Below are 13777 nucleotides of genomic sequence, written 5' to 3'. Positions count from 1 at the left end.
GTCAATAAGACATCGTATAGGCCTACATAGTCTGTGATGGTCAGGCCGCTCCGCCCTCCCTAAGTGCCCTATTTTAATTTAGATTCATGTCATTGGTGGACTTGTTTCTGATATTTTCTACGATACGGATTTTATGATAAATTATAAAGCATGTTTTACGTAAAACATGCTATGGATTCTGCTCTCTTTTTTTTCTCCTTTTAATTTACTTGCTCGTTTGCTCGATAGCAAAATGATTAATCAAGCCATTATACGACGCATAAAAACCGATAATTCACAAGAGTTTCCTCCATCCGTCACCCTGTTTATAAAAATCAACATTAAAAAACCCGACGTAAAACCAAACAAAAACATCTTAAGATAACCAAATAAAACAAGTGGAACACCGCTGGCAGCCTCGTATGCATTATAATAAATGCCCGAGCGTTGTTGGAGCGGTCGTGGAGCGATAGGGAGAGACAGCCGAATTTCGCTCACAAAATTGGGAAAAAATTCGAAATCGAAAATGGTGAACGGTACCGAGCGGTGATGATTTTTTCTCTCCGACCACCCAACAACGCTCGGGCGGCGTGACCAGGCCTTAAGCAGCAGTGCCGACTTTCGAAACAACCAAGATGAATAAATTTTCACATAAAACGTTCATTTAATAATAAATAACGAGTTCGTTGATCTCATATGAGCTTTGACCTCCGCACAGTGACCTGATATGTTAAGCATCTATTTACCGATACTTGTAAGTTTTTATGCGATAGAGACATATACTTGCATTATTATATAACATTGGTTAAGTGCATGTGTTTCTTAAGTTGATACCATAACATGGTCACAGTTCATCGACCCAAAGTGACCATTGACCTTGATCATCACCTGACCTGAAATTCATGCAAGATGATCAGTGATATTCAATTAGTCTTCATGACAGGTTTTTATGAAAGAGATCCTTATAAAGTGATGATGGCATTTCAAAACCTTAATCTTGCTGAGGATTTCAATGTTGACGAGGTCGCCGTCGGAAAAGGTGGCGCCAATGTATTGCTTCTCCTTGGCGGCGGAAGCCAAAAAATTTAGGGGGGACCACCAAATTTTTTGAGAAGCAAAATAAAAAAAAGGTTATCAACAAAAAAAATAAGGGGGGAATCGTCCCCCACCTCAAATTTACAGGAGAGCCAAAAACTGTTTCCAAATCTACCAAAAGTATGTCATTTTTAAATCATATTTGAAGGTCACTAGCCGGACACAAGCCTCAAAGGAGTCGAAAATAATTCCTATTTGTAAAATTTTGTTGACATAATATAACATTTTCGTTATAAGCTCACAACAGTACTATATACCACTCTCAACATGCTCGCGGGTTTTTCTGTTGAGTTTTATGCGTATCCCAGAAGCTGAAGAACATCCAAACATTCTTGTAGGATTTGCCTCTCTTCAAGTACAGTAAGGTCGTTCATCCACTGTTTTGCTGTATTTTTCGAATTCTTAGAAGTTCCAAATGTATTGGTGTCGCTGAATTTAGGATGGGTAGTCTCGTTGACAAATCTCTTGAGATCTCGTGTAAGAGGCATCCCTATGAAATCGTAGATCCTTTGCGTTTCTGTCAATGGTGACTCGGCAAAGTCCTCATACTTGATTAAAAGGTATCGTCCGCGTAACCATAGAGGCAGAGAGGCTGAAGAAAAAGTGTTTTCCCTCATCCATCTGCATAGCTCTTGAACTGTTGGATTGCCCATAGGCCTACTGTACTTTTTCCGGAAGTCACGCATATATTTAGGCATGGCATCGTTATCGAAGAGACCAAGGGGCATGAGACGTCCTGAATGAGGAAAGAACTGCCGCACTTTTGCCACAATATCCGTTTTCACGTGTTCCAAGTAATGGATTCTTGATGCAGAAACCCCCCGGGGATCACGTACGAGATGAATGATTCTAAGATTAATTTCATCCTCAACAACCAGCGGCTTCAGAAGCTCTAGATCAGCGCGAATGAGCTTTGTGGCAAGTCTGCCTTTAAATGACTTGCAGAAGTTCCCGAGGACTTCCGCGGAATCCATTCTACAAGATCTAGTATTCAAGCATAGACCTTTATTGTGGGGAACACCTCCCCAGCTACGTAAGACCTTCACAAAGTTAGGTTGAAACTCACACTTGGCGAATCCACGAATAATATTTCTAGATATTTCTTTACATTCAGTCACATTCTTGAATTTCCCTAACTTCGTTACTGGCCAGAGTGGCTCGAAGATGTAGAAGAGTTCTGGATTCTGATTGAAAAGCTGCCCGAGCAGAGTGGACCCTGTGCGCCATTGCGCCATTAGAACAAGGAAGGGAGGGTGTTCGTTCGGTTTATCAAGTGCCATTGTTCTGACATCACCGATTCCGGCTTTAATTACTGGAATTTCTTCTATATAGTAGGCAGGGTTTTCCATGTTTTGTTTTCTGAATAAAACGCAAACAATCGATAGGCTCACCTCCAAAACAACCAATATTAACAATGTCATGCATGTACAAGTCAGCATATTTGATCTGCAGAGAGGATACAGGGCCATGATTGCTATAGGAGCCAACCTCAACCAAACCACAAGCTGATCACCAGAAACTGTATTGAGGATTACAATCAACAGTACTGTCAGAATGAAGGTGGTTATTTTTCAGTTCGACGCGTGTTGGAGTTGCACAGCAGCTGTGCCAAGGGTTTTGTCACCTCTACACAAGCTATGTACAGATGCCTACAATCGATATAAAAGCTTGTGCAAGCAACTGCCACCCACATGGCCACACCCCGGGTCGGCGATCATAGCAAATCAATTATTTTTGTGATTCGGGGCTCTGAAAATTATTAGGTGACGTTGCACTAAATAATTGATGTTCACTGTACCACAGACTTTAAAGGCTTTCTAACCCAACAACAACTCGATTTGAACAAAAATAGAGAAAGTATAACACTTAGCATAGGTCCTACATAAACGAGAAAGTTCCTTTGAAATCGGATATGATTTTTTTTTAAAGTTAGTATTTATGAAACTTGTGTTTCAGCTTAGCACGGGTGATATGCACATGAGAGAACCGGTGATGGGTGGTGCATGTACGCTATTTCTTTTTTTTTTGTAAGGGCCTTTATGAAATATTGTATTTTCATTTTTGTAGATTCGATTGACTTAATTTGAAGTTATGTTAACGATAAAGATTTTGAAAAAGAAAAAAAAATCTGAATATGAAAATGTAATAATAACCAATTGCTTGACACCTATTCTACCTGGCGGGGTGGGGGGGGGGGGCAATGTGTGCAGGGGGGTTGTGTGAGGGTGGGTGACGTGTGTGTGTGTGTTTGTGCTATTTATTTCAACAGAGCTTGATTATCTGAAGGTAAACTTATACAAGAATTGCCGCATGCGGTCGGCTCGGAAAGTGTTGGAAAATGCCCGCCATCAATATGTGCTACACAAAACAAGGCACAGGCATAATGTGAGAGATCAGGCCAGGGGAGCGTTTCATGAAAGGACTTGTCGGACGTTTTATCCTACAGTTACCATAGCAAAGGCGGATCCAGGGGGCGAGGGGCCCGCCCCCCCCCCCTTGGCGGAGCAAAAAAGGGGGAAAAGGAAAGAAAGAAAAAAAGGGGGAAAGAGGAGGGAAAAGAAAGAGGAGGAAGTGAATAAAAAAGAAAAGGGGAAGACTTGGACAATAAAAATAACCTTTCATGTCACTATATAAACTTTTCACTTGCGCTTCGCGCTTGCATTGCCTGTTCAGTATTTTCATATCTTGTTCAATATGGAGTCTAAATATCAAGTTTGGAAGTCAATATACTGTACAAAACATATTTCATGGTCTGAATATTTACATTTTCTGCTCGTGCTGCGCGCTCGCAAATTTTGATTTATCCGGTATTATTTTCGTGTATTCCATAAAGTTCCAAAATATCCCTTTTCAGGTCTGAATGTCAAAATGTATCAGCTAGCGCTGCACGCTCGCATTTTGATTAGCGAGTTATGTTTATTTCTCAATATTGATTATACAACAAACTACTTAAAATCCCCTTTTCATGACAATTTATAACAATTTTTGGCTCGCGATCTGCACTCGCATTAATGGTTAAATTATGTAAACTTGATGCATCCTATTCATAATTTTAAAAAGTGCTTGAAATGTCCAGTTTCAGGCAATAATATCAGATTTCGCTCCTTATAATAATGAATAAGATATTAATTTGATAATTAAATTTTCCCTAATCTTGTTTCATGTCGCACTTAGCAAGAGGAACAGGAAAATTGTCATCATTTTCATATGCATCTCCCAAGAATATCCCGTTCCTATGTTAAAACTCAGTAATAACAATTAAAAAATATATGCTCTTTATAAAGTGCGATCCATATCCACCTCACAATTTTCCTATAGTGCTTGAAATATTGACTCTTTTTTACAGATCGGAATATCAAATAGATTAAGCTCGCGCTTCGCGCTAGCTGTGATTTTCATGACATAAGATTTAGAGTGCCTAGATTCTAGGTCTAAAGTGAAACACACGCGCATGTTTATTCAGATAGTCAACTTGTAAATCATTCTCCAGTTTCAGAACCCAATATAAAAACTTTTTTGCTCTCGCTTTGTGCTCGCAATATTAATGTAGCACGATCCTCTATTACTCATTCTTTTCATGATTTAAAAAACAATCGAGTGTCCCGTCTAAATCTCGATTTTTTCCGCTCTCGCTTCGCGCTCGAAACAATTGTTTAGTTATATACCTATCCTGTTAACGATTATAAAACTTTATTAAAATTTCACATTCTTTATGTAGAAATGTCATTTTTTTTTTCAGTTCGCGATTCGCGCTCGCATATTTGAATGTTGAAATATGTAACGTCTTCATGGCCAAGTGCAAGCAGTTCATAAAAAGTACAATTGCTGATGTGGTTTACGGTACACCATGTGGAGTGTTATAAAAACAGTGGATAGAAGAAGAGAAGAAGTGAATAGGCGAGAAGGTGGAGATTTGAGAGTAGAGTATTCTTTCTTGAAAATAGTCCTGAAAAGGACTGTAAACCAGAAGGAATGTTGAGTGAGAACAGCTTGAGTGGTAGAGCTGATGAGGAGATGCTGGCTTGAGTTGGCGAGTAGAGATGATGAGTAGTAGAGAGACTCGACGTTTCGGACAGGTTGAATGTCCGACTTCAGGAGTACTTTTTCACTTTATTCAAAGTGTAAAAAGTACGTTTTCGATCAGTTCAAAACGTATCTAAAAATTTTCTGCTTGCGCTCTGCGCTCGCATTGGATCCCCATTTACTCATCCTTTTCATGATTTACAAAACTTGAATAAAGTGTCTCGTTCAGAATCTAAATCTCAAATGTTTTTGCTCACGCTTCGGGCTCGCATCGATTGCTTAGTTATATTATATACCTATTGTGTTAAGTTACAAAAAGTGCTTAGACTTTCAATTCCTTAGGTAAAACTGTCAAAAAAATAACATTCGAGCGGCCGATCGGGGAAAATATGGCTGAAAAAAATTTCTGCCCCCCCCCCTATTGGCGAAGGCTGGATCCGCCCCTGCCACTGTAACATTCCCTCTCAGTCAATCAAAACCAAGGAAACTTGTCAGATCTGAAAACTTACGGTCTGACAAAAATAATGATGAAATACCCTCCCTCGAACAGTCCGGTGGATTCAGAATCAAATGCACTATCAAGAGGAGCACTGGGAAGGATTTGAGGAAGTAAACGTAAGTCCTGGTGCAAGAGACAGGACAGACAGCCTTGATTTCCACAGGAAACTGCGAGGCCAGCGAATGATTTAAACAGAAGATAGGTGTTAATATCAGAAAAGAAAGGATCGATGAAACAAAATTGGTAAAGTAGCTCATTATTTCCACTGAAAGAGTAACCGAAATTGAACAACGCAAAATAATACGTTGTAAGCTTAAAAGCCATTGCTATTTACACAATGCTGAGTCAGAATATGCAAAATAATTTGTGATGATATCCTACCTTTTGTGTATTCCTCCATTATAAATAAAATTCAAAATCCATTGATTGTATAATCCCCTTTTATGTAATCCGGAGCTGTAAGAAAAGATGGGTACAACTACTGCATTAGACTGGTTATGATTTACATGTATTCACATTTCCATAGCACCAGACTGACGCATGCGCTTCTTCATCTCTCATGACTTCCTTTTGTGACGCAACAATACAAATCCGTCAATGCGCGAGAAGATTGACCAGGCATTGTGACGTCAATGATCATTCGCGCAATGAAGGATAGACATTGTTGCGTCACAAAAGGAAGTAATGCGAGATGGAAAAGCGCATGCGTTAATTTGGTGCCATGGAAATCTCAATAAAGGATAACTACACTGTACTGAATGTAAAAAAAAGTATTATTTTGTACTACCCATCTTTTCTTACAGCTCCAGGATTATATATAAGTGGATTATACAATCAATTGATTTTGAATTTTGTTTGTATGGAGGAACATAGAAAAGGTAGGATACATGTATAATCACAAATTATTTTGCATATTCTGATTGTTTAGAATTGTGTCTCGTGTACGTGTGTAGTCTTGGGTTTTAGGCTAAAAGCAATATTTTGCGTTGTTCGATTCAAGTTGGTGTAATGAGCCACAAATTCTGAGGGGGCGAAGTGTGGCGTATCAGACAAATATCAGTTGCGAGCAAGTGAAAAATAAGTGATATTTTTATTAGGAAAATCAAATTTTGTGATAGATTTTGAGATAATATTCAGAAAATATTATACTTCACCCTTCTCTCTTTTTTGTTGGTCTTAATTTTTTTTTTTTTTGGGGGGGGGATTAGGTCCCCCATCTGTACACCACTGGAGCTACTATGAAAGACTGCCCCCACCCTCCACAAGTGTGGTTGGATGGCTAGTTGAGGTTTTTGTGATAATTTGAGCCACTCAGTGGTGTAATGAACAAAAAACAAGGGGAATGCCTCTGGCCGTCTCACCTGCATCACGCGGTTCAATATAGCAGCAGTGCTGACTTTGAACACTACTCTAACTCGCACAAGATGTTCAGTGATACATGGTTACTCTTATGTCCACTTTTTATGAACTAGACCAATAAACTTACAGAGATATGATGGTTATTCAACAAAAAACCCAACATGGCCAAATTTCATTGACCTTACATGACCTTTGACCTTGATAATGTGACCTGAAACTCGAACAGGATGTTCAGTGATACTTGATTACTCTTATGTACAAGTTTCATGAATCAGATCCATAAACTTTTAAAGTTATGATGGTAATTCAACAGATATACCCTATTCGGCCAAAGTTCATTGACCTTTGACCTTGGTCATGTGACCTGAAACGCCCACAGGATGTTCAGTGATACTTGATTACTCTAATGTCCAAGTTTAATGAACTAGACCAATAAACTTTCAAAGTTATGATGGTAATTCAACAGAAACCCTGATTCGGCCAAAGTTCATTGACCCTAAATGACCTTTGACCTTAATCATGAGACCTGAAACTTGCACAAAATTTTCAGTGATGCATGATTACTATTAGTGCAAGTTTCATGAATCAGATCCATAAACTTTTAAAGTTATAATGGGAATTCAACAGATATCCCCAATTCGGCCAAAGTTCATTGACCCTAAATGACCTTTGACCTTGGTCATGTGATGTGAAACTCATGCAGGATGTTTAGTGATACTTGATTAACCTTATGTCCAAGTTTCATGAACTAGGTCCATATATTTTCTAAGTTATGATGACATTTCAAAAACTTAACCTCAGGTTAAGATTTCGATGTTGATTCCTCCAACATGGTCTAAGTTCATTGACCCTAAATGACCTTTGACCTTAGTCATGTGACATGAAACTCTAATAGGATGTTCAGTAATACTTGATTAACCTTATGGCCAAGTTTTATTAACTAGGTCCATATACTTTCTAAGTTATGACGTCATTTCAAAAACTTAACCTCAGGTTAAGATTTGATGTTGACGCCGCCGCCGCCGCCGTCGCCGTCGCCAAAGCGGCGCCTATAGTCTCACTTTGCTTCGCAGGTGAGACAAAAATAAGGAAGCAAGATATGGCGCATCAGGCAAAAACAAATTGCGAGCAAGCAAAGATTTGACAGATTGATGTGATAGATTTTGAGATAATATATAGAAATAATATCATACTTTACCATTCTTTCTGTCCTTTTCTTTTTCTTGGTTTTAATTTTTTGGGGGAGGGGGGCACTGGAGCTACTTAACAAGACTCCCACCCCACCCCCTTCTACAAGTGTGTTTGGATGGTTAGTGTATTGTATGTCCTGCTGTTGATGTTCCAGATTTTTATCTATTTTTTTATTAAGATGATAATAAGTTTTAGCTTAAATCATATGAGTCATCAAACTGATCAATTAATTTCCATGTTTAGCAAAAAAAAAGAGTTGGTCCTTTGACAATTTGGATTTTGTTTTTAACAAAATGAGATACATTAATGCCAATGTCTCTTCAATTTTTTTAATAAAATATATAAACAATTATCTTCAAGCATCTCATTAGATAGAAATATCTTGATTTTTCAATAGAGTTTTGGCTAATACTAAAAAATAAATTGAATCCATTAATGATTGTATTTAAGGTGATTCTATAATTCACAAAGAGATTTTCAAAAAGCCTCCAGCCTTCTCCCAATTTCTGCAGCTCCTGCAAGTTGTGAGCTGATACATCAGCTAGAGTGCAAATAAGTTTATTTGTTGGCATATACATACATATATCCATAGAAAGGAGGATGTGTCAAAGCCTGGCTCGACATTTACCCATTCCCGGTCAGATCGTCACTCCGCCCTCCCCCCCCAACCTCATTCTCTTTCATCATCAGTGTTGGCATATATAAAATTAAAATCGCAGAACAAAAGCAAGCAACAAAAACTCAAGATGTCATAGATTTACGACATGGCACAGTACAGTATGACATGCCTCAATTTTATTTGTCTTATTGGTATTACTGCCCAATTTTGGCAAAAGGAAGCAAGTGACACATCAGTCAAATTTGAGTTATTGTTGTGTCTGAAACACACTTTGTACGTTGCACGTTCAGGCAAAATTTGGGGAAGAAATGATCATTCTATAAAAGACATTGAAGAAAATGTGCTGTTAAATTGCATCGATGCCTATGTAAATGGCGAACACACATTGCTCATTTACAACAAAATTATGCTCATGTAACATGCTTCCTTTTGCCAAAGTATGGCAGAATAGATAGTTTTCACCTTCATTTCGCTATCTCTACAGTATAATCATCAAACAAACGTCGTCAATGGTTAAAAAATATGCATGTGAGAGAAATGGGACCACTACCAATAATATATTACATAATAATGACATTCAGTCTCATAATACTCATTTATTAACATTATCCAAATAATACAGTCAGATATTCATTTTAGAATAATACCCAAATATTCTTCATAGCAGTAGCAAAGGGGAGATATACAAAAGTTACTCATTTAATGTACTGTTTTCTGATCTACGTTGCGTTTATTCCAATTCATGATCGATATTTCATGAATACTAATAGTACAATCTTCCGCTACCTTCAGTCTCGTCTGTTACCATGGTATCTCTTAAGTCATCCAGTAAATTTGTACATAGAAAAAATTTGAGTCAGAAAGTTTGGGATTGAATAACTAACACTTGCTGACTAAGAACATAATGGCCGTTGTTCAATCCATTTGAACTTTTATGCATTACTGGATTAAATCATTCTTATCTAATTGACATGGACTAAAATGCTAAAAAGGTCTGAAGTTAAGTTGATCTGTTATGATGATATATAAATATAAACAAAAGTATGCAGCTGCAAAAATATAATTAACTGAAGAAAAAAACATCTCTAAATCTGATCACATGGCAGCGTGATGGTAGGAGATATCATTACATAGAGGGTTGCATTTGCTAAATTTCACAAATATTTGAATATCATTTTATATTATGTTTCCACACATAATCACATCGGAAAAGAAAATAAAGGTCATCATTTATATATTAACACTACCAATTTGCAAAGAGACCTAAATAGATTCTGAAATCATAAAGCAGAAATATGATAAAGGATTTTTTATATTAATTAAGGTGGAAAGATTTCCATTTCAATATTCATATTCATTAGCATCGCTTTACCATTTCAAACAGTATTCTATAAACATTGAATGCTTTTATAATAGGATTTCTGACCATGTTTGCATTGGCATGGTTTGGTATTCAACAATATATTGTATACATTTAACCTTAAACCAATATAATTCTGTCACATGTTCATTACAAATTGGCAACATTTTTTTTACCTGCAGACTCCAGATCTCCCGGATTGTAACAAATACATTCTTAGCAAACTGGTCCATATTGATTCCATGAATATTTTACGAGACAGACTGAATTTTATTCGGGAAATAAATGTTGTTGAAAAAAATACTGCCAATTTGAAGAAAAAAAACTGGTCAAATAAGGCTACAATTGATACCTTTTCATGAATGGCCTAATGCTTTGAGACCTTATGCAGAGACATACCAATTCTCTTGAATATCTGTAGATATATTAACTCGTTATTTTTTACTTTGTAAACTGAAGCTAAAAACTAATGGCGCTACTCATAAATCAGAAATTTATTTGGTTTTCAAAATTTTGTCATAGAACATCTTCTCCCAAACCTGTTCTACTAGTGCATATTGTCAAGGCTTAGTACACACAAATCCACCACAATAATCTCATTCACTCTTCAAAAAAATAAACATATCTTTTGGCATATCGTCATAACTGTACACTTAATAGTTCACAAACACACAAACACCCACCATAAGAAAAACAACGTACATGTACTCTATTTCTCAGCGCAATCTACCACCATTTGTTAAGTTAAATTTGCAGAGTAGCATGGTGGAAGGAAAATATGATTTATTTACATAGTCAAAACAAATTCTGGTCACCATCCTTTTTACGAGATTGCTCGGAAATGTCATCTACATGTATAATCATCATACCTCCAATGTGATGGTATTTTATATCATACAGGTCTAAAGATTCTTAATTATTCATATTTTATACAAAAAAACTACATTTATAATGTTATCTGTTTAAAAAGAAATCCTTCAATGACCAAGTCTGTATAACACACATATATATATATAGAAAATGATTAATAAAAATTTGAGTTGCTCAAACTGATAACCCACAGTGATTTGTCTATCAATTTCAAAATAAGACTTTTAATTATCTGTACAGTACAGAGTACTTGTGACAGAAGTTACCATTTTAACAAATACATGTACGCGGCACATCAATATGATCAATAATTTTATATAGACTAATGAGAGCAGTGCAAATTTGAAGTCATATGAAATATATGACTTGGTATGTCGAAAAACAAGTAAAACTGAAAATTAATGATCCACGATATTTCAGTCGTTATTTATTACTCTTTTTCCTCCCGTACTGGCAGATGGTACATAACCAAAATGGAATATTCACCTTCTACACACGTTGCCAAGGCTACACTGTAATCATATTCTTCGTATGATCCTATAGTACACGAATGTATCTGTTCTACAAACATTTATTGGGAATTTCTTTGCAGTTTGAAATGCAGACTAGACTTTGAAAACATATACATGTATGCATGCATGTATATGCAAACATCTCATGTTCTTTGAAATGCTTTTTGACACAAAAAAATTATTAAATGCAACATAAAACACAGTATGTTTCCTTCCCATCCTCCTTTAGTAATATTTAATAATCATCCTCACAAGAAATTAATGGAATGTAAATAAATGTATCGAGTCCATTCAATTTTCATACCTAATCAAAATTATAGAAATTCTAACCATCACATAGCACAAAAACTTTTTTTTGAACTCAAAATGAAAGAACACTGTTATATTATTTTTGTTTCCATTTTTTTAATCACACATCATTGGCCCCTTTCTTAATATCACCCTCATTTACGCACACATCGGCATTAAAAATCTTCATGATCATGTATCGAAATTGCACCAAACATCGCAAACTCATTTACCTCTTTGTACATGTTCCAAATAAGTGGTAAATTAATGTCAAATTGAACATGTAGATTTTGGAAGTGATGGCTATCCAAATATTAAAATATATATGTATACACTAATGCAAACATACTATAAATTTCAATACTACTCTTGGATAGAAACCATTACCATCATTTTTGTGTGCGCCACTTTCATGTAAACGTTCTTTCCCAATTAGACATATTTTCGGTAGAAGTAGAAGTTACAAGACAACATTCATAATTTGCTTTATATTTCACAGCTATTGTCTCTTTACAATACCTGTGTTTATTCTTCAATAAAGCCTGATATATTCAGATATTGCCAAATAAAATCATTTAGCACCCAAAATGAATATTAAAAAAAATCACTCTACAAAGATATATTACTCTTTTAATAATATATAAGCTACAAAATGAATAAATAGTTTACCTAAATATTTAGAATATAGTAGGCTACAAAACGATGACATAAAGTGGTGATATCTGTACGTGAAAAGCATGGCATTATATTTGTGTTTGCCATTTTCATGAACCTGGCATATTCCAATGACCCCTTGTAAAGCTTCTCACCCTCAAATCCTAACCTCAATGCCATACCAAGAAGTCTTTAACACAAACCCTAGCTATTGATCATAGAACTTATCTATATGATGTATTGCATTGACCACAATGCACAATTAGTTTTGTGTAACCAGTTCTTTCAGAAATCTTTGCTGAGTACCAGAGTCAATGTACATACAGGAAAACAGAATCCCAAACAGCTACATATAAATCCTATTTTTTTTTACAAATAACTGAACAAATGAATCAATAGGGAACCACTCTAGAAAATGGGCAAATTGTGAGAAACACACAGACATGGGTGAAATCAATAAAATGCAGATCAATGTGTTCAAGGTTTGTCGGCAAAAATAATATGCTACATTTACTGCATTAATTTTTCGAGCTTGTTCACACACAATGTTGTAAGGTATCTTAGATACAAGTAGGTAGAAAATAAATAGAGAAAAAACACAAATTAGTTCAAATCAAGCTGGCTTTAATGGATACAGTCTTGTATAAAGACCCATACTTATATTACCAATGCCGAACAACAAGAATGCTAATCCTGTTTGAACTCACAGAGCGCTTGAATGTTTTCTTGCAGTAGTCATGTAGGCATTTTGATGGGAGGAGCCTTTCATTTGATTTCCACCTACTACCTTGCTCTCAGCCAATCATATGCAAGGATTTCAGTAGCTTATAATGAAAGCCAGTGACAATCGCAGGCTATTTTGTTACATGAAATGCTCCCCAAACCATGTTTCCAACACTCGTTCACACGGAGCCAGTCCAGTGATCGGTCGACTGCTTTGGGATTGTAGGTCACCCAGTTCCAGAGGTCATCTTATGGGTTCAAAGGTCATGGGATCCTGGGGGAGGTCATCTTAAGGGTTCAAAGGTCATGAGATCCCGGGGTCAAGGTGTTCCGCTGATGGCACTGAAGATGGTGGATGATGATCGTCTCTCTAGGGTGTGTTCATCATCAGTTAACTGAAAGTAGAACAGAGAACATACACAACCTTGTGTTACTTCTATCCCTAGGAAACAAGAACCCACAAAGAGACTGAATGCAGAGAAGACTAACAAACAGCTTCAATAAAATAATGTGCACCCTGGGACAGCATTGGAATCTCTTGACTCGGGACAACGACATATTTGCAATTGGTTGGATTATCTGCTCTCCCAGTCCACCAACTTTCC

General features: G+C 36.5%; 2 protein-coding genes across 8 annotated transcripts in view; both read right to left on the bottom strand.

Annotated features, from left to right (window-relative positions):
• Positions 1 to 1122: 1122 nt before the first annotated feature.
• Positions 1123 to 2615, bottom strand: LOC121429421 (carbohydrate sulfotransferase 3-like). The gene has a single exon (XM_041626401.1). It carries the CDS (start codon positions 2541 to 2543, stop codon positions 1368 to 1370), a length of 1176 nt encoding a protein of 391 aa, XP_041482335.1. The 5' UTR covers positions 2544 to 2615; the 3' UTR covers positions 1123 to 1367.
• A 6280-nt stretch (positions 2616 to 8895) lies between these two features.
• Positions 8896 to 13777, bottom strand: part of LOC121429484 (dedicator of cytokinesis protein 9-like) — a 139713-nt gene continuing 134831 nt past the window's right edge. For all 7 annotated transcript variants that reach the window (XM_041626519.1, XM_041626520.1, XM_041626525.1 and 4 more), the window contains one exon: positions 8896 to 13567. In XM_041626519.1, the coding sequence (XP_041482453.1) occupies positions 13493 to 13567 (75 nt within the window). In that variant the 3' untranslated portion in view covers positions 8896 to 13492. The remainder of the gene's footprint in view (positions 13568 to 13777) is intronic.

Source organism: Lytechinus variegatus, chromosome 16 (assembly GCF_018143015.1).
Source record: "Lytechinus variegatus isolate NC3 chromosome 16, Lvar_3.0, whole genome shotgun sequence".
In the NCBI taxonomy this organism is placed as follows: domain Eukaryota; kingdom Metazoa; phylum Echinodermata; class Echinoidea; order Temnopleuroida; family Toxopneustidae; genus Lytechinus; species Lytechinus variegatus.
The sequence above is the reverse complement of the archived record's forward strand: the minus strand, read 5'-3'. Positions and strand labels throughout refer to the sequence as shown.

Excerpts from the sequence above, each read along its gene's own strand:
- LOC121429421 (XM_041626401.1), bottom strand. The coding sequence starts at position 2,543 with ATGGCCCTGTATCCTCTCTGCAGATCAAATATGCTGACTTGTACATGC.